The 21463-nt window shown below is 39.0% G+C and overlaps 1 protein-coding gene and 1 long non-coding RNA gene across 2 annotated transcripts; one reads left to right on the top strand and one right to left on the bottom strand.

Moving 5' to 3' along the window:
- Positions 1 to 412: 412 nt before the first annotated feature.
- LOC120195566 lies at positions 413 to 1212 on the bottom strand. Its single transcript, XR_005523076.1, has 3 exons — positions 1144 to 1212; positions 884 to 957; positions 413 to 713 (listed from the first exon to the last, which is right to left on the bottom strand). It is a non-coding gene; the product is annotated as an uncharacterized LOC120195566 (long non-coding RNA).
- A 680-nt stretch (positions 1213 to 1892) lies between these two features.
- Positions 1893 to 3166, top strand: LOC120195530 (extradiol ring-cleavage dioxygenase-like). Its single transcript, XM_039197531.1, has 3 exons — positions 1893 to 1984; positions 2384 to 2686; positions 2872 to 3166. Exons 1-3 carry the CDS (start codon positions 1893 to 1895, stop codon positions 3062 to 3064), a joined length of 588 nt encoding a protein of 195 aa, XP_039053462.1. The 3' UTR covers positions 3065 to 3166.
- The last annotated feature ends 18297 nt before the right edge of the window (positions 3167 to 21463 follow it).

The raw sequence follows: 21463 nt of genomic DNA, 5'->3' as shown, positions 1-21463 counted from the left end.
CATTGCTGAAGTACATCCAAAGGCTCAACACCATCAACAAGTATTATCACGATTATGCTATTTAAGTAATGTAGACAAATATTTTAGACATTAATGACACCATAATTTTCTTCCAACAACCACATGTATAATAATTACTGAAATTCCTTCAAAAATTACAATTAATGCTTATATATGATATGTTTAAGCGTTTTATGGATAGATTATAAAGTTCATAATCAGCAATCTAAAATATAAACAAGGCCAAATGGGTAAGAAAAATAAAAAAAAAGGATGGAAATAGGGAAAAAGAGGCAGTGAAAATAAATGTGATCATTGTTCAAAGAACTTTTTCCAGCAGAGACTAGCAATAGAGAGAGACTAAACGATGGCCACAAATCTAGAGAACCACAAAAGAGTAGCTTAACACCACCAATTACTACTAACTTCATCAGTCCACCATGGTAATAATCTTTATATAGTTCTAGTATTTGTTTGCGTAGATCAAACCCTCTCTCGGCAGCATCAACCAGGCTCTTCTTGTTTCATACCATTTAAGAAAACCAAAATTCCCATTTTCATACCAGTAGACATAAACAAATCATTCAAAAAGTGAACAACAATGACAAGGATCTCACCCCAAAAGAATCTATTAAAAGAGTGACCGTGTTCAGATGTATGGCACTGGAGTTGCTGAAGGCCACAAATATCATTCTGCAAAACCTGGTTAAATTCTACAATTCCATTTTGGTAGAAATTAGAGTTCCGCTCAGAAATCATGAATCAGTACAGGTAACAACAAGTGTAAACTAGAAAGAAAACAAATTTCCTACATTTAGAAGAAGAAAAAACAGAGAAGGGGATGCATGAAAACAGATAATAGACAGAGATCCATGGGGCAAACCAGAATCCACGGCAAGCACCTCTCGATCCATTGCTTCAAATTTTACAAGGGGTGAAATAAAAAACTGAGAGAATCTGATAAAGACAAAAGACCAACATAAGGATCAAATTCGAACGATTTGGGGAACCAGTATATAAAACAAGAGCAAATTATTACTCCATTAAAAATTCTATAACAAAGCTCGAATCGAGAAATGGAAAGGAAGTGGAAAAAGTAATTCAATAACTAAAGCTCCTCCCTTTTATAGTTTGATCATTTACCTTCTCAAAGCTCCCTTGAGAAATTCATTTTCAACTTTAAAATGATAATATGTATGCTCAACTTCTGTATATGCATTTGATGAGCCTCCGTGTTTGGATAAGTAGCTATCATACTAGCAAAGAAGAGTGTCAATGTTTGTAGGACAAATAATTATAACATAATCAAATAATAAACGCACTGTTTAGATGTAGGCCAAGAAAGAATGAACTGTTTAAATTAACAATAGAAGAAGCTTGTAAATAAAAATATTTTCTTGTGGATATCAAGAATAGTAGTAGGAAAGAACATGGATGAACAAACCTCGTTTTCATCAGGAAATTCAGTACTCCCCATGAATAGCATATGTTCTACGATAAAATAAAAAAAATTCACGAATATTAAGCAGAGCAGAAATTAGTGCAGTTGAGAAGAATGAATAGAGCTGAAAGTAACGAAACCTAGAAAATGAGCGAGACCCTGCGCTTCAGGAGGGTCAGAAAAGCTGACAAATCCTACGCACAATGTTGTCGCTGCCTGCAACCAAATTCACAATCGATGAATCAATCTAATGTCAGGACTTCAATCAATATAAGAAAGGGAGAAGACAAACCTTTTTAGACTGAACAACCTTCTCTTCAATCTGTTTCTCATCGTCCGTGTCCTCTTCTTCTTCGTCATCTCCATCTCCATCCTCATCTCCATTTCCATCATCATCTTCATCTTCGCCGTCGTCTTTAGTTCCACCTTCAGTCTTAGCCTTATCTAGCAAATGAGAACCTTCAGGAAGTCCGTCGGGGTAAATCTGCGGATCGTGAACCAGCAAAGCGACGAGGCCATTGTTGAGCTCGATTACCCTATAGAGTCGGCGGTCGTGAATAGAGAACGAGGAATACCTGTGGAAAACCTTGAATTTTGACTCCCTTCGTCTGCGTTGTGGTGAATGGCGAAACCAGTGAACTGATGCAAAGAGAAAAAGGGAAAAAGAAAAAAAAGGGAAAACATACGGCGTGAACTGATTATCGAGGGGGAAGAAGCGAGAAAGGATGAAAATAATGGGGGAAATTAAAAGACGACTTTTACAGATGACACACAATTAAAAGTGTACTCCGTGTTTTTGCAAATTTTTTAGATATGACTATTAAATATGACACATTATTGTAAGTCATAAATCATGACATTTTTTATGACACACATTTTTTGTAAGTCACAAATTAACGTGTGTTATTGTTCGTGTGTCATTAAAGTTATATTTTCTTGTAGTGTTGATGAACACAGGGAACGTGGGCTGGACCATGGTGCTTGGATTCCACACATGCTCATGTATCCAGAGGTCGATATTTCGGTTTGTCAACTCTCTCTTCAGTCAAAAAATGATGGTAGTTGCCATTACAACATGGAAAAGGCTTTCGCCCCTCTCAAGGATGAAGGTGTTCTTATCATGGGTTCCGGTGCCTCCACTCACAACTTGATCACCCTTTCAAGCAATGTGGACAGTGCCGGTGGTGTTTTTCCATGGGCTTTGGAGTTTGATAATTGGGTTAAAGATACTATCCTTCGTGGAAGGTAAATCATTTTCCAATAAGATAGTATAAGTTTAAAATCTTTCGTAACTATGGACAAATCATACACATACTGCAAATATAATTGTTCGAATCCAAAATCTGAAGAACTAATAACACTTCTTTTAACTACTGAAGTCTGAAACTACTTAATGGATTCCGCTTAATATTATTTGATTATTCTTTTAGGTACGAAGATGTGAACCAGTTTCAAGAGAAAGGACCGTATGCGAAGATGGCTCACCCTTGGCCAGACCACTTCTACCCTTTGCATGTAGCCATGGGTGCTGCCGGTGAAAATGCAAAGGCGAAACTTCTCCACCAAAGCTGGCAACTTGGTTCTCTTTCCTATTATTCTTACCAGTTCACATCAACCTACTGATGTTCATTAAAAAGCTGCTCTGCAATACCTTCTCTTTATTCCATCAATTTTTATCTAAAATAAATTCCATACAACAAAGACTAAAGTGCAAGCTCTTTGTTCATACATGCTGAACGTATATCTACAAACTATGTTAATGTATGAAATATGTGAAATTTGTTCCAATTAAATTTTATACATGAAAAGTTTGTTTTAGAACAACTTACTTTTGTTCAATGTATGTTGAGTACTATATTAGGACAAATTTGTTGCCATAATGGTTTGAAAAAAAAATGAATGGCTCATATAAGGGGCTGGAGAAATTATTTGTGAATGCTACAGTGTCGATAGGAAGTCGTTCGGATCATTTAGTGTCTTTTGGAAGATGCATAGAAGACATGATGTCTTTGGAAAGACGCAGGGAAAACACAAATTCTTCCCTAAGCTACATACAATTCGAGAACCAGGAATCATACAATCCAAAAACATCGAATCATCTACACGTCTTCTAAAAAAGTTATCGGATAATCTAGACATCCTCCAATGAATATTGTAACAAGCACCCTAATTAAAGAAAAAATTAAATTTTTGTCCCTACATGAACAAATTCTTTTGTCACTACGTTATCTAAGAAATTTTGCGTTTATTTTTGGGTTATTTTTTTCCAATCATTTTCTTTCTTTTGTTATCTATTTTTCAGTTTTTTATATTTATTATTGTCATGCTTACTAATATACTTTCCTTGTTTAAGTTAATTTAACAAGGATGTATATTTGTACGGATTAAGTTATCTCAATGATTAAAGAGATTATTGTCATCTTTAGAGGTTTCAGATTCAAACACCAACGACTGTAATAATTTTTGAATATTCATTGTCAAATGATTAAGAGTCTCTAGAATATATACTACCACTTGTAATCACCCTATGTTAATCGAAAAAAACAAGGATATTATATATACTGATTTTACCTATATATATATATATATATTGAGTATTGGGATTGATTGAAAAGTATACATGTGTTTTGTTTTGTTTTCTCTTACATGTTCATCTTTTCTGATTTCAAAATGACCCACAACAAACGACTTCGTACTTCATCTTCTCGAACCACTGAAAATCCTTATCCCAATCCACCTCCTAATCTAAATCCAAACCCGAGTTACCTTACAATTAGACATTCTTGTTTCAATGAATCGGGTCGTCAAAACCTCTACGAATGTTACTCCAAAGACTTTGAATATTATCCCCTTTGGAGTGAGCGTATGTCCACTTTTCCAGCCATGGCTGCTCTTAAATACAAATATTGCCCTCTCAGAGCTTGGAAATTGGACAACACCTTCAAAATCAAACTCGTTGTCTACCACCAGTTGATTCACATTTTTTTATTCTAATGCGATGTATGTCCAAAATGAATCTCGCACCCATACCGAGAGTATTCTCTAATATCTCATACGGCAGTACATCACTATAGGTATTTCTTCTATAGCTAAGAATTTTTTTTCTATATCTTATTGGTATTGATAATGAGAGATACCATGTAGACACCTCCATAGAAGCCGACAAGAGTGCTAATTTCCTTAATTATCATGAGCGGTTCTTATATCTTATCATCTCTCGGTGGTTTCAACCATCGAGAGGTAAGTATTCTTCTCTTGGTATCGGCGATATTTGGTGACTTCATTATTTCCAAACCAACAAAAAGATAAACTTTGCTCAAATTGTTTTTAGTGAGCTTGTGAACATCGTAACAAATATTCTCTTCAAGCGAGTTAAGTCTTTAGTTTATGGTTGCCTTCTGAATCATTTTCAATCAAAGCTCGTATTGATGTCTCTCAAGACACCTATATTCTCTTGACCTCTTTCATCGAAAGTCAGGATAAGAATAATTCTGCAACACATGGAAATGGGAAGGGAAGCAAGGTGCTAGTTCATCCGAAGCGACTCTAGCTCAGTCTCAACCTTAGGACGATGACGTGATGAGAGATATTGATAATCTAGTGAAGCGTCTTCCTGATGATCCTCCTCAAGTTAGTGGTGAGGATGCCAGTGACATTCATCTACCTTCTCATCTTCGGATGATGAAGGAGACAATCAACATGCAATATGCTACGTTTTCCTCCCGATAGTTTGCGTTGCAGACTTAGGTCTCCGAGATAGCTTCCCAGCAGCTCACATTTCAGGTGATGTTTGTAGTTTCTCGATGTGATTTTCATACAAGATTCGACTCGGTAACGGATACGATTAACACTTTTTCTCGTGATTTTGCTTTCTTCTGTGCCTCATCTTTGGATCATGATCCTCCTCCCCGTCAGATGCTTGATCGTCTTTTTTGGTTGCATTTCATGGCTTTGCATTTGGACGTTTTGGATTTTTTTTTACTTTTTTATGTTTATTTCTAGTATTTCGCTATTTTAGGTTTGGTTAATTATGCTTTTGGATGATTATGTGATTTGACTATTTTTGAATATTTATGCATATTTGGATATTTTGCGAATTTTATGGATAATTATGTATTTAATGTTTTGAGACATTTTTATTTTTCTTTATTATGATCATGTTTATGTTTAAGGGTATTTTTATTATAGATTGATTCTATTTGGCAATTTGATTTTCACAACTTATATCTAAATATTTTGCTTAGTTTTTAACTTTTTGATTTAACAAAAAAGGGAGAAAACTTAGAGTAAAGGGGAGTATTTTTTAAAAATTTATTCAAAATTTTTATTATATCAAAAAGGGAGAGATTGTTGAACATACTTTGATATTTTGATATACCATATGTAATTAATATTTTTTAAAAAAATTAAGATTATATTCAAGTCAATTATTCGAGTATAAAAACTCTTTCATAAGTTAAAAAAACTATTTTACTCCTTACCTTCTTGAAAAATTGAATTGTATACTTAAAATAATTTTAGAATAATTTTTTCTAAGGGTTTCAAACTTTAATCGAGTTAAAAATTATTTTTAAGCATAGTAGAATCGATACTACAAGAACAATATCGATATTGTTCATGTGGTATAAATAATCGATACTACAAGAACAATATCGATATTGTTCATGTGGTATAAATGTAGTATCGATGCTAAAAGTTTACAAACACACAGTAATGACTATAATACTCAATATAATACCGATACTCTTTTTGTTTTGCAAAAATAGTAAGCAAATTTGGTATTGATACCCTTTCAACACCGATACTATTTATAACAATAGTATTGATACTCCAAATGGTAGTGTCGATACTACCCTTATGGTTCTGAAAGATAACAAATTATGGTATGTTATCTTGGTATTGATACTCATATAATATTGATGCTACTTATAATAGTAGTACCGACACTCCTTTGATTAGTACTGATATTGTTATTTCTCCAATGACTGTACTTTTGTAGGGGTGTAAATGAACAGAGCATTCAATGAACTGTTCGTGAACCATTCATATAATATTATTTTATGTTTCTTTATTAAGCTAAATAAAGAAGTATGAACAAAATTTTTATGTTCATTTCATAAACCAACGGACACAAAAAAAAGGTGTGTTCAGTTTGTTTATGTTCATGAACAAGCTCGTTTAGAAGCTCATTAATTTTTTATATTTTGAATATTAGTGAAGGCAGCATATATGATGAAATTTGGAGTTTAAACTATGAATCGTGAGATGCTTAAGCACTAGTTGTGTAGTTTTACCATTTTCTCTATTATAACACAAAAACTTTCCCTGTCACCCTCTTTTCCATTTTATTCTAAACAAACATGTTTGTGAACGATAAACAAACACTAAATGAACATGTTCACGAACATCAAACGAACATGTTCACGAAAATTAAATAAATGGACATGAACACCTTTAAAAATAAATAAACGAACACAATACTAAAAAATTAAACAAACACGAACCGAACATGAACACTTTCAAAAATAAACAAACGAACACAATCTTGTTTGTTCAAGCTATGTTCATTTAAACCCCTATATTTTTATAATTAATACATGTAGTATCGATACTCCAAGCCCAAGTACCGATACTCAAAGCGTCTAGGCAATTTATTGTGGGAAAGCTTCATTCCAACAGCTCTATCAACTCCTACAACTACCCAAACTTTTAGAATTGAATGAAGGGTATAAAACGCAATATCTTAACACATATGTGAAGACAAGAGATCACAAAGAAAGTCAAAGCAATTAAATAGAGCAAACTTCAAGTTAATGTTCTCTAACATTTCTTTAGCTTTCAAGGAACACTTTTGTACATTTTATTTATTTATTTCTCAAGTGTTCTTGTTTGTTCTATTAATGTACAAACATTTTCGAGGTTTTTGTAAGATTACAATATGTAATTTTCTCTTTGAGAGAGTGTCCCAAGAATTGGGGTTGTAATTTTTAGGATTTTTAAGGTTACACATTATCCTCAAAGATTGCTACAAATTAGTGAATTTGTGAAAATTCTTAGTGTGAATAGCTAAGGTGTAGATTTTTGTTGAGAAAGTCAAATGTAACCCCCTCAGACCGATACGTGTAACCCAATGCGATCTGGAGTGTCACATTAGGGTCACCGGAGAGACCCACCGTAAAAATAGATTAAAATTTAAAACTTTTATCAAAAATGTGTAAACTCATAAAATATTTTATCAATATTCAGAAATAAAATAGATTTTCAGACTCATATATAAAACCAAATACAATTACATGCCCCCTAATCACATGTACCATCCTATGCAATCAACGTTGGAAGAACTCCCTTAATCAATAACTACACTGGTACAATTCTTTTAACCTGCAATGGTGAATAATATAGTGAGCTTTAGAAAGCTCAGTATTACAGAACTACCAGGTGATGTTACATGACATGTAGATAAATGGAAAGCCATATAATTTCCTTATTGAATCATATGTATATCGATTTTTACGATAATTTGGGGTTCTACTGGTAGTTCATCAAGTAGAAGCTATGAAGATCTTAGGCCATAGGAAGCATTCATAGTATGATATTTTCAGGAGATCGAATAGGATGTCTAGTGTGTTCCAATCAAAACCAGTGAAAAGATATAAATCTTTTAAAACCATAGTTGAACCCCCAACCAAACTCCATTATGCAATTCCCCAGAACTGCGTCTGTAGGGCTTACCCTAAGCACATAGCAAAAGGAAGCTAACCTAAGGATATTCCTTGGGGCCTATGGGCCTACCTAAGGGGATCCTTAGGTCCGTAGGGTTACCCTAAGCACACAATAAAGGAAACCAACCTAAAGATATGCCTTGGGGCCTATGGGCCTACCCAAGTGATGAGTGTTCAGAATCGTTAATATCTATTCGTTATTTCTTCGATTTTGTGAAGTTATTGCTGCTGATTTGGTTGTGTTATGTCTATTTTCGTGCAGGTCCTTACTTTCCAGAATTGGTGATAAAACGGGCGAATTCTGCATTGTTTTATTATTTGGTCACGGCTAGAGACATGGGCACGACTCTGGGCACGACGCGGTCTGACATGGCAGTTTCTAGAAGGTCCAGTCAGCGGCGGTTTCTAGGAGACTTCGTCTGCACGCCTTCTGGAAGATTGACGAGCAGAGTTGCATTAGGAGATTAGTTTAAGTTTGAATTTAAATTTAAAAACAATTATCTTTTGTATTATTTTATTATTTTCTTTGCTTATCCTTTAGGCTTTGAGAGGCTATAAATACCCACTTGGGGTAAGCCTAAAATGATCATTCAGAATACATTCTTCTTTTCTCTCTAGTTTTTATAAAAGTTTTCTCTTTTCCTTTTGAAGTTCTTTTTATTTTTCTTTATTTTCAAGTTTTATTTTTATGCTAAGTATGACTTTTGTCATGCTTAGCTAAACTTTTCATAAGCCGAGAGCTGTCGCGATGATTCAATTCCAACGGGAGAATTGAAACGGTCCCTTAATATCTTCGGAATCTCTCTCTCAATCTCTACGCTTATTTTTCAAAATCAAAACAGTTTTCAAAATCAAAGATTGACTTTGGTCAAGAGGTTGTTGCGATTAAAACGTGTGGGAGGAAGATTCGGCTTATAGAAAGCAATTCGACTTCCTGGGAAAACACTTGGCGAGATAGCTTCGCCAAGAGGAATCGAGATCGGATTGACGGTTATAGAAACAACAATCCGAGTCGATCGCCACGAACTTAAACGGTATTTGATCTACGACAATAGATGTTGTTAGAATCAATTACCGAAGCCGGAATCAAGATTGCCTTGGGTATCCGGTATACAAGATGAGTCACAAGGATAGCCCTTGTAGACAAAGTAACCGACGTGAATCCGAAGAGAAAATCTTATTAGAAATTTATAATTTCTAAGTCCCTGTGGATTCGACCCTACTTCTCTACGCTATGAATTTTCCTTTAATTATTATCCAAGAAGAAGGAATTTATTTTGACATCGAAACGACAGTTTCAAATTGGCGCCGTTGCCGGGGACTTCGCAAAGTTACTAATTTTTGTTTGTTTTTGATTTATGACCAGGACTAATCCGGGCACATTAGTGGAGTACAACTAGGAGATCGAAGCTGAAGCTAGGAGACTCCACGCACAGACACTTCGGAAAGAATGAGACAACTATTAGATCCAAAGAAAGATCAAATTCAGGTAATCAAATCCATGGCCGAACCTACTATTCGGGAGTTAGCCGCGGCACCCACGAACAAGACCTATGTGCATTAATTTTCCCAAGGCGAAAACTCCATACCAGTTGAAAACTGGCCTTATTCATCTCCTCCCTACATTCCGCAGATTGCCAAACGAGGATCCACACAACATCTCAAAGATTTCACATGGTGCTCTGCATGACACCACAGGAGTAACCAAGGACCAAATAAAACTTAGAGCTTTCCCTTTTTCCTTAGCCGACTCGGCTAAGGAGTGGTTGATTTCTTCCTCCTAATTCTGTTACTACATGGGCTAATATGACTCTCTTTTTCTTGACAGTTTTTCCCTGCAGCAAAAGTAAGTGAACTACGAAGGAGAATACTTGGAATCAAGCAACTGATGGAGAGTCGCTCTACGACTACTGGGAGCGGTTTAAGAAGTTATGTTCTAGTTGCCCAGAACATGGGTAACCGAACAAACACTCATTCAATACTTCTATGAGGATTTCTCCCCTGGAAATGAAGATGATCGATGCTGCTAGCGGTGGAGCCTTGGTGAATATGACTCCTACCGAGGCTAGAGACTTATATCACGATGGCTGCAAATTCCCAACATTTCCGCGCAAATAATGAACCTTCTCGAAGGGTTCATGAGATAAGTTCATCTTTATTGGAAAGTAAAATAGATAAGTTAACTGAAGTCGTAAACTCTCTTGTTGCAGGAAAGACAGGACAAAACTGATTATGTGGAATATGTGCACTACCTGATCATCCAACAGACGGTTGTCCACTGATTCAAGACGATGCAACAGCTCAAGTCAACGTAGTCAGAAACTTCCCGGGACCTCCCCAAAAAGCTTATAATCCTTACGGTAATACATACAACCCAGCATGGAGGGATCACCCGAACTTCAGTTATGCGCAGAACCCGAGACCGAATCAAGACTATCAAGCGAGACCTTCACCACAACAACAGCCGCAGAAGACATCACTAGAATCGATTGTCGAAAGGTTAGCACTATCCCAGGAGAAATTCCAGTCCCGAACTGAAGCCCACTTCCAAGAGATGGACAAGCAATTGAGCCAACTGGCTTAAACCGTGGGGAGATTAGAGTCACAAGGTAAACTTCTGTCTCAAACTGAAGTGAATCCGAGGGAAAACGTTAGCGCCATCACCCTTCGGAGTGGTACAGTAGTAGCGCCACCTATCCCATCAGACCAAGCAGTCCAAAAAGAAAAGAAGACCAATGACGCACGATCCCAGAATAAGAATGAAGAAGAACAATTGGACAATTCGAAGCCATCTCCATACGACGTGCCACCACCTTTTCTATCAAGGTTAGTTAAAAAGGATAAAAAAGCTGAGGAAAAGGGAATATTAGACGTACTTCGGAAGGTGGAAGTTAACATACCTCTCCTCGAAGTTATCCGGAAAGTTACAAGGTATTCTGAGCACGGCAAATGCAAAAATTGATGTTCGAAGAGGTATTCTTACTATGGAGTTTGACGGTGAGATCTTAAAATTTGATGTTTATAAAGCAATGAGATATCCGGATAACATTCATAGTATTAATTTTGTTGGCATTTTTGAACTTGTTGATGATGAATCTAACTTTGTTGATGATTTATGCAAGGAATCGGATGATAAAAAAGACGACATAAGGGAGTTGAAAAATATTTCAGTTGTTGATTCAAATTTGATCTCAACTCCTTTAAAAACAAAAGATTTACATTCCTTTTTGCAGGCATCAAAAATTAAGTCGAAATCATCAAGGAGTCGTTTGAAGAAATCATTTTTTGGTAAAAAAGATGTTTTGACGGCCATTCTTCTGGACAGATTTAAAATTGGGAAATATCCGAAGAATCTTTGTGAGAATTTTCAAATTTCTCATAAGGAATTTCTTAGTTGGAAAAAGTGAATGAAGTGGAAGTGTCTGTCACGGAACCTGTAGACTGAATCAGGTCATCGAGCTAATGACGTTAAACAAAAGCGCTTCATAGGAGGCAACCCATTGTTTTCAATTCCGCTATATTTTTACTTTTTATTTTTATTCATTCAAGCATGTTTAATTTAATTTTTATTTTTATTTTGCAGGAACCGAATATTTTTTCAAACTTAAACGGCGAGAAATTACCGAATTATGATTCGAACAGTGTTAATTTCAGAGTCCATTGAGCAGTACACGATCGAATTGAGCAGAAAAAAAGAGCCTCAAGTCGTGCGCACCGTTTAACTAAACGTTACACGTTAGCAAAACCCATAGAGGGGTCGACGCACGTTAACAAACCCCATTTTTTTTCTTTCCCCCTTTTTTGTTATCTTCTGCCGCCCACCTTATCCCCTTCCTCTTTTATCTTACTTTGACCATGGACCCCACCTTATCGTTTCAATCACCTTTTCAATTTTAAGTATACTTTTTTCTAATTACAGAACAACCAAAGTCCTCATTTACTCCCAACTCTACAACCCACGGTAAGAACCAATTTTAAACCAAATTCACCAAAATTCCAACCATCTTCATTCTCAAACCCGATCGCTCATTCCCCAAAAAGCATGAGACATCATCCTTCTTCCTCTCCTCACCGTCGCCCTTGCTAACGTTTTTTTCAACTCTCCACTCACAATGGTACGCACAATCGGGGGATGTAGATGCTGGTTTTCCACCGATAACATGATGTTTCCAGTACCTTCCACATGGACGCGTCGACATTAAATCCGGGGAGTTCTCTGTTTTATCTTGCACTTTAATTTTCGTTTTGAGGCAAACGCTTTAAGTGAGGGGGAGTAGAGTGTAGGATTGAGTTTCCTTTCGCTTATCTTTATGCTTTGAATCTAGTATGTGTTGGTTGAATTGGTCAGAAATTTCATTGATTGTCTTTGTCTTGGTAAAAATTTTTGGAATGCTATGCTTGTTTGGGAACACATGATTATTTAGGTTATGATATTCTTGATAATGGATAGCATGGATTGTGATAAGTTGGTATTTTTGTGATATTCCATGATTTTTGTTGGTTGAAATGTGATTAGCTCAATACATGAAAACAATTTGGTGAGATTTGAGCCTTTACGAGCATATCATGTTCGCTCTCATTTTGTTTGATTGAGTGTGTCGAATTTGACATTGGCATTCTAGAACCTGCATGTTAAATACTGTCGAGATTACACATGAACATGATGCTTAAAAATGATTTGGGCACCTTAGGATTAACCATTCCGTTTCCCCACTAAATAGCCTACCCATGCATATTTTCCCTTAGTTAACCACTTTTGAGCCTATTTCCATTTCTTTGTTTCCATTCATAAACCCGAGCCTTTTTATTTTATCCCTCTTTTCTACCTTTTTCAAGGCAAGTGAGTAATTTTACCATTGTATTCTCCATCACAAAAAATGTTGAAAAAAAAATAGCAGTTCGAAAAGAGAAAAAAAAACTGTTCGAAAGAAAAAGAAAAAAAAAGACATGAAAGAAAAAAATGGAAAACAAAACAACAAAAGTGTGAAAAAGAAAAAATGCATTTCGACGAGAAATTGTTGTTTGATATGTCGTTTTTTATCTTGTTGTGCTTAATGTTTTGATGGAGTTGAGATTATTATTTGTTATTCCTTGCCTTGAATTTTAGCCATATATTTAGCCTTTTCCCCACCTTTACCTAAGCCACGTTACACCAATAAAAGACCCTTTGATTTATGCATCTTGTTCTTATTAGTAGTGGAGATTGATTTACTTGCAGGCTTATGGTAATATCGTGTCGATTCTGACATTGACGTTTCTTTACCCCAACACATTGAGATTTGAGTGAATCCCGTAAGGTATTGAGTTATGAGCATTGAGATTTATGAATGAATGAATATTAAAATTGCAGTTTACTTGTTTCAATTGGTGATGTTCAGTTGATTGATTTCTTGACTTCAATAGTTATTGTGGTCTCTACCTTGCTTTATTGAATATGAAACTTGACAAAGAACGTTTAATGAAGTTTTTGACTGATTTGGTTAATCATACTTAAGGACAAGCATGAGATAAGTGAGGGGGAATTTGATGAGTGTTCAGAATCGTTAATATCTGTTCGTTATTTCTTCGATTTTGTGAAGTTATTGCTGCTGATTTGGTTGTGTTATGTCTATTTTCGTGCAAGTCCTTACTTTCCAGAATTGGTGATAAAACGGGTGAATTATGCATTTTTTTTTATTATTTGGTCACGGCTGGAGACATGGGCACGACTCTGGGCACGACACGGTCTGACATGGCAGTTTCTAGAAGGTCCAGTCAGCGGTGGTTTCTAGGAGACTTCGTCTGCACGCCTTCTGGAAGATTAACGAGCAGAATTGCATTAGGAGACTGGTTTAAGTTTGAATTTAAATTTAAAAAAAAATTATCTTTTGTATTATTTTATTATTTTCTTTGTTTATCCTTTAGGCTTTGAGAGGCTATAAATACCCACTTGGGGTAAGCCTAAACTCATCATTCAGAATACATTCTTCTTTTCTCTCTAGTTTTATTAAATATTTTCTTTTTACTTTTCAAGTTTTTTTTTTCATAAGCCGAGAGCTGTCGCGATGATTCAATTCCAACGGGAGAATTGAAACGTCCTTAATCTTCGGAATATCTCTCTCAATCTCTGCGCTTATTTTTCACAAATCAAAACAGTTTTCAAAATCAAAGATTGACTTTGGTCAAGAGGTTGTTGCGATTAAAACGTGTGGGAGGAAGATTCTGCTTATAGAAAGCAATTAGACTTCCTGGGAACACACTTGGCGAGATAGCTTTGCCAAGAGGGAATCGAGATCGGAATTGACGGTTATAGAAACAGCAATCTGAGTCGGTCGCCACGAACTTAAACGGTATTTGATCTACGACAATAGATGTTGTTAGAATCAATTACCGAAGCTAGAATCAAAGATTTCCTTGGTGATGCAGGGGGATCCGAGACAGATGATGCTGAGCTGTCAGATTGCACGTTGATGGCGCTGAGATACCATGAGTTGGCAGATCAACGCAAAGGCGGGAATTGATTGTGACATGTTCCTCATTGGTGTCGTTTTGAGTATGTTTCAGTCTTTTGGCCATAACTTTGGCTACAGGTGTCAGAATCGCGCATAAGACCCCAATCCGGAAAGCTCTTTTCGATGCGCACGCTCTCCACATGAGCTATGCTCCATGTGACCTTTTTTCAACCTCAAATTCTGCCGTTTTCCCCTCCGGATCACTAGATTTAGTTATTTTTTTACTATTTATGGTAATATTTCGATTGTTAATTAGGAAGTCAATTTAAATCCGATTTAGGCCGGATTTTTGGGAGATTGCTTATTTTATTTCGAATTTCAATTTAGAGTGATTTTCGAGATTTTTCTATTTTTGGCAAAATTCGAATAAAGATGATATTTGGCTATAATAGTCCGGCTTGTGGACTGCTTTTTGGCATTGTTTGATTTTATAATATTTTATTAAACCCTAGAGACTTTTTTCTCTGGTTTTTGGGCGAATTTTCTCTTGTGAATCGTCTGTCGGAGATAGCCTACAGGATAATCACTATTCTGTCTGGCGTCAGTTGGTGTCAAGCTTCAACATCTTCTTGGGAAATTTCACCAGTTTCAATGGCTGGAGGTCGTGGCCGTGGTCGTCGTGAGCAGGTTCCGAATGAGGAAGCCCAACACCGTGATCGCAGCGTTCAGGATGTGATGATTGCGGATTTGCAGAGGCAAGTCATAGAATTAACCCAGCGCCTGGCGGTGCAGGATTTCGAGGATCGTGAGGCCTCTGATCACGATACCAATTCCACTTTCGAAAACCCATATCACAATCGCGCAGGATTCTGGGAGCACCGTGGTCGGGAGGAGCGTCATGGAGACCTCGGTTTTCAGGTCGATCTCCCTGAGTTTTCTGGTATGTTACAGGCCGAGGGATTCGTGGATTGGATTAATGAAGTGGAGCGTATTTTTGAATATAGGAAGTCCCCGATCGTGTGAAAGTGAAACTGATCGCCATCAAACTCAATGGCAGAGCATCTGCGTGGTGGGAACAGTTACGACGTTCACGAGAAAGACAGGACAAAGCCAAGATCACTGATTGGGAGAAGATGAAAATGAAGATGAAGGGCCACTTCCTTCCCTTCGGCTACACGCAAACCTTATTTCAACGACTTCATGCGTTGAGGCAGGGCGCGCGATCAGTCGATGATTACACGGAGGAGTTTTACCAATTGGTTGCCCGGAACGATTTATCTGAGACGGAGGAGCAGATGGTGGCGCGATATTTGGGGGGTTTACGCCAACCCTTGCAAGATGTCCTCAGCCTTCATTCACTGTGGAGTGTTTCGGAAGCATACCAGCGTGCACTTGCTGTTGAAAAACAGCAAAACAGGAGACCAGTGATCAGGAACGATCACAACAGTCGACCAGTTCGCCCTCAGGAGCCCCGTCCTGCTCAACAGCCACCGCAGGGTAATTCTAACCCTACTATTAGATGTTTTCGTTGTGGTGAACAAGGGCATAGGGCGACTGATTGCAGGAAGCCTGCTAGTCAAAAGGCAAAAATTTGTTGATTGAGGAAAACGTGGAAGACGACTGAGGATTGGCGAACCCGTGTACGATGATGAACTGATGCTGTATAGAGATGGTCATGAGACTCTGGTCGTTCGCAAGAGTCTACTTACCCCCAAGGGCGATTCAGGGAACGATTGGTTGAGAACCTATATTTTCCACACGACTTGCACAGTTGCAGATAAAGTCTGCAAAATGATCATTGACAGCGGTAGTTGTGAGAATGTAGTGTCCGAGGAGGTTGTCCAGAAATTGCAGTTGAAGACGGACCGTCATCCTAAGCCATACAAGTTGTCATGTCTAAATAAAGACAGTGAGGTAACAGTTGATAGGCGATGCCTCGTGTCTTTTTCAATTGGTAGAAAATATTTTGATAATGCCTGGAGTGATGTTGTGTCTATGGATGCGTGTCATATATTGTTGGGTCGACCTTGGCAGTATGATCGCAGTGTTATTCATGATGGACGGAAGAATACATATTCCCTTAGCACCAAGGGAAAAAAGATTGTGTTGGCACCCCGACGGGAAGGACTTACTCCTACCCCAGTAACCCATAATACTAATCTGCTTTCTATGTCCAGGTTTTTAGATGAGATTGAGCATGGCGGCGTGGTCTATGCCTTGCTACCTTGCGAGAACAATGCAGTCGACGTGGATATAGATTTACCAGTAGAGGTGCAGTGGCTGCTAGCCGAATTCTCTAACTTGATGCCAGAGGATCTTCCTCCTGGACTACCACCTATGAGGGATATTCAGCATCAAATTGACCTTGTTCCTGGGTCAAATTTGCCAAATCGACCAGCATATCACCTCAGTCCCAAGGAGGCTGAAGAGTTGTAGCGACAGGTGGAAGAGTTGTTGGAGAGGGGCTATATCCGAGAGAGTATGAGCCCATGTGCAGTCCCTGCTCTGTTAGTGACAAAGAAAGATAGTTCTTGGCGTATGTGTGTTGACAGCCGAGCGATCAACAGAATTACAGTGAAGTACCAGTTTCCAATTCCCCGTCTAGATGATATGTTGGATCAGCTATCTGGTTCTAAGGTCTTCTCAAAAATTGACCTTAAGAGCGGTTACCACCAAATCAGAATAAGGCCTGGAGGAGATGAGTTGAAGACGGCGTTTAAAACGCCACAAGGGTTGTATGAGTGGATGGTCATGCCTTTTGGGTTATCCAATGCGCCCAGTACGTTCATGAGATTTATGCATCAGGTCTTGCGGCCTTTTATGGGGAAATTTGTTGTAGTTTACTTCGATGATATCCTCGTTTATAGTCCGACATGGACTTCACACTTCGATCACCTCCGTGCTGTTTTTGAGATGCTGAAAACGGAGTGCTTGTTTGTCAATCAAAAGAAGTGTTCTTTCTTCACTACTTCTGTGACTTTTCTTGGTTTTGTTGTGTCTACTGATGGTGTTCATGCAGATCAGTCAAAGATAGATGCAGTCTTGGAGTGGCCCAGACCAAGAACCTTACATGACATCCGAAGTTTCCATGGCTTGGCGTCTTTTTACCGCCGATTCATTAGAAATTTCAGTACTCTGATCTCCCCTATCACAGAGTGCCTCAAGGGGCGCGTGATTTCCAGTGGTCTGAGGAGGCAGAGGCCAGTTTTCAACTGGTCAAGCAGAAGATGACCGAGGCTCCAGTTTTGCCACTTCCAGATTTTGACAAAGTGTTCGAGGTAAATTGTGATGCATCTGGCGTTGGTATTGGTGGTGTTCTGAGTCAGGCAGGTTGCCCGGTTGCTTTTTTCAGTGAGAAGCTATCGGGATCAAAGAAAAATTATTCCACTTATGATCTGGAGTTCTATGCCATAGTTCAGTCCCTGAAGCATTGGCGTCACTACCTAGTACAGAAGGAGTTTATTCTGTTACCGATCATGAGGCCTTAAAGTACATCAATGGCCAACACAGGCTGAGTAGACGTCATGCCAAGTGGGTAGCATACTTGCAAGGATTCACTTTTACGCTGAGGCACCAAGCAGGGAGCTTGAACCGCGTCGCAGATGCCCTGAGCCGTCGTACTTTACTTCTTACCACCATGAGTACTAAAGTTGCAGGATTTGAGACGTTCACAGATATGTATGCAGCTGATCCTTCCTTTGGAAGGATATTTCAGGAGGTAACTGTGGGTCACCGTCATGATTTTGTTTTGCATAATGGGTATCTGTTTCGTGGATTACAGTTGTGCATTCCAGATTGTTCATCGAGGCAGCAAATTATAAGTGAACTCCATAATGAGGGACACTTTGGCCGAGATAAGACATTGGCCCTTATCTCTTCTGAATTTTATTGGCCCAAGTTGACTAGTGATGTGGCCCATTATGTGGACCGTTGTTATATGTGGCAACGGTCTAAGGGAGTTCTCACCAATGCGGAATTGTACACTCCCTTACCTGTTCCTGAAGCTCCTTGGTTCGATGTCAGCATGGATTTTGTACTAGGCTTACCCCGCACCCAAAGGGCCTCTGATTCTATCTTTGTTGTGGTTGACAGGTTTTCCAAGATGGCTCATTTTGTAGCTTGCAGAAAGACTATGGATGCTGTCCGGATTACCCATCTCTATTTCAAGGAGATTGTGCGTTTACATGGTGTTCCTCGATCCATCACTTCAGATCGTGATACTAAGTTCATCAGTCATTTCTGGAAGAGCCTGTGGGGGAAACTAGGAACGCAGTTGAATTTTAGTAGCGCCTACCACCCCCAGACGGATGGCCAGACCGAGGTGGTGAACCGAAGTTTGGGAAACCTTTTGAGGTGTTTGGCAGGAACGAAGCCGAAGCAGTGGGATTTGGCATTGCCGTAGGCAGAATTTGCCTACAACAGATCAAAAAACAGAACCACAGGTTTAAGTCCATTTGAGATTGTCTATGGTCAGAACACATCCGGGGTGTTGGACTTAGCCCCTATTCCACGTATAGGACGTTTCAGTCCTAAAGCAGATGAGATGGCAAAGTATCTTCGGGGGTATCCATCAGCAGGTGAAACAGACCATTCATGAGAGCAATACCAAGTACAAGACTCGGGTCGACAATCATCGTCGTCATGTACTTTTTGATGTTGGTGATTTTGTTTGGGCTGTATTAACTCGTGATCGTTTTCCTGTTGGTGAGTATAATAAGCTTAAGGATCGGAAGATTGGACCTTGTGAGGTCGTGCAGAAGATCAATGATAATGCTTACAGGTTGCGACTTCCTAGTCACTTGAAGACTTCTGATGTCTTTAATGTGAAGCACCTGAGTCATTGTTTTGTGGATCCTGTTGACACTACTCTGAACTCGAGGACGAGTTCTTTCCAACCCGGGGTGACTGATGCAGGGGGATCCGAGACAGATGATGCTGAGCTGTCAGATTGCACGTTGATGGCGCTGAGATACCATGAGTTGGCAGATCAGCGCATAGGCGGGAATTGATTGTGACATGTTCCTCATTGGTGTCGTTTTGAGTATGTTTCAGTCTTTTGGCCATAACTTTGGCTACAGGTGTCAGAATCGCGCATAAGACCCCAATCCGGAAAGCTCTTTTCGACTCGCAAGCTATCCACATGAGCTACGCTCCATATGACCTTTTTTCAACCATAAATTCTGCCGTTTTCCCCTCCGGATCACTAGATTTAGTTATTTTTTACTATTTATGGTAATATTTCGATTGTTAATTAGGAAGTCAATTTAAATCCGATTTAGGCCGGATTTTTGGGAGATTGCTTATTTTATTTCGAATTTCAATTTAGAGTGATTTTCGAAATTTTGCTATTTTTGGCAATATTCGAATAAAGACGATTTTTGGCTATAACAGTCCGGCTTGTGGACTGCTTTTTGGCATTGTTTGAATTTATAATATTTTATTAAACCCTAGAGACTTTTTCTATGATTTTTGGGCGAATTTTCTCTTGTGAATCGTCTGTCGGAGATAGCCTACAGCATAATCACTATTCTGTCTGGCTGGCGTTAGTTGGTGTCAGAGCTTCAACATCTTCTTGGGAAATTTCACCAGTTTCAATGGCTGGAGGTCGTGGTCGTGGTCGTCGTGAGCAGGTTCCGAATGAGGAAGCCCAACGCCGTGATCGCAGCGTTCAGGATGTGATGATTTCGGATTTGCAGAGGCAAGTCGCAGAATTAACCCAGCGCCTGGCGGCGCAGGATTTCGAGGATCGTGAGGCCTCTGATCACGATACCAATTCCATTTTTGAAAACCCATATCACAATCGCGTAGGATTCCTGGAGAACCGTGGTCAGGAGGAGCGTCATGGAGACCTCGGTTTTCGGTGACGATGTCCCTGAGTTTTCTGGTACGTTACAGGCCGAGGGATTCGTGGATTGGATTAATGAAGTGGAGCGTATTTTTGAATATAAGGAAGTCCCCGATCGTGTGAAAGTGAAACTGATCGCCATCAAACTCAATGGCAGAGCATCTGCGTGGTGGGAACAGTTACGACGTTCACGAGAAAGACAGGGCAAAGCCAAGATCACTGATTGGGAGAAGATGAAAAAGAAGATGAAGGGCCACTTCCTTCCCTTCGGCTACACGCAAACCTAATTTTAGCGACTTCATGCGTTGAGGCAGGGCGCGCGACCAGTCGATGATTACACGGAGGAGTTTTACCAATTGGTCACCCGGAACGATTTATCTGAGACGGAGGAGCAGATGGTGCGCGATATTTGGGGGGTTTACGCCAGCCCTTGCAAGATGTCCTCAGCCTTCATTCACTGTGGAGTGTTTCTGAAGTATACCAACGTGCACTTGCTGTTGAAAAATAGCAAAATAGGAGACCACTGATCAGGAGCGATCACAACAGTCGACCAGTTCACCCTCAGGAGTCCCGTCCTGCTCAGCAGCCACCGCTCTAACCCTACTATTAGATGTTTTCATTGTGGTGAACAAGGGCATAGGGCGACTGATTGCAGGAAGCCTGCTAGTCAAAAGGGCAAAAATTTGTTGATTGAGGAAAACGTGGAAGACGAGACTGAGGAGATTGGCGAACCCGTGTATGACGATGATGAGACTGATGATGTGATGTATGGAGATGGTCATGAGACTCTGGTCGTTCGCAAGAGTCTACTTACCCCCAAGGGCGATTCAGGGGACGATTGGTTGAGAACCAATATTTTCCACACGACTTGCACAGTTGCAGATAAAGTCTGGAAAATGATCATTGACAGCGGCAGTTGTGAGAATGTAGTATCCGAGGAGGTTGTCCAGAAATTACAGTTGAAGACGGACCGTCATCCTAAGCCATACAAGTTGTCATGGCTAAATAAAGACAGTGAGGTAAC

The sequence above is a fragment of the Hibiscus syriacus genome, unplaced genomic scaffold (genome assembly GCF_006381635.1).
Source record: "Hibiscus syriacus cultivar Baekdansim isolate YM2019G1 unplaced genomic scaffold, ASM638163v2 tig00117016_pilon, whole genome shotgun sequence".
NCBI lineage: Eukaryota > Viridiplantae > Streptophyta > Magnoliopsida > Malvales > Malvaceae > Hibiscus > Hibiscus syriacus.
Note: the sequence above shows the minus strand (reverse complement) of the source record. Positions and strands in the feature narration are given on the sequence as shown.

Coding starts and splice junctions, on each gene's coding strand:
- LOC120195530 (XM_039197531.1), top strand. CDS start 1,893: ATGAGAACCTTCAGGAAGTCCGTCGGGGTAAATCTGCGGATCGTGAAC. Junction 1,985..2,383: donor GAGCTCGATTACCCTATAGA/GTCGGCGGTCGT, acceptor ATTTTCTTGTAG/TGTTGATGAACACAGGGAAC. Junction 2,687..2,871: donor GATACTATCCTTCGTGGAAG/GTAAATCATTTT, acceptor TTATTCTTTTAG/GTACGAAGATGTGAACCAGT.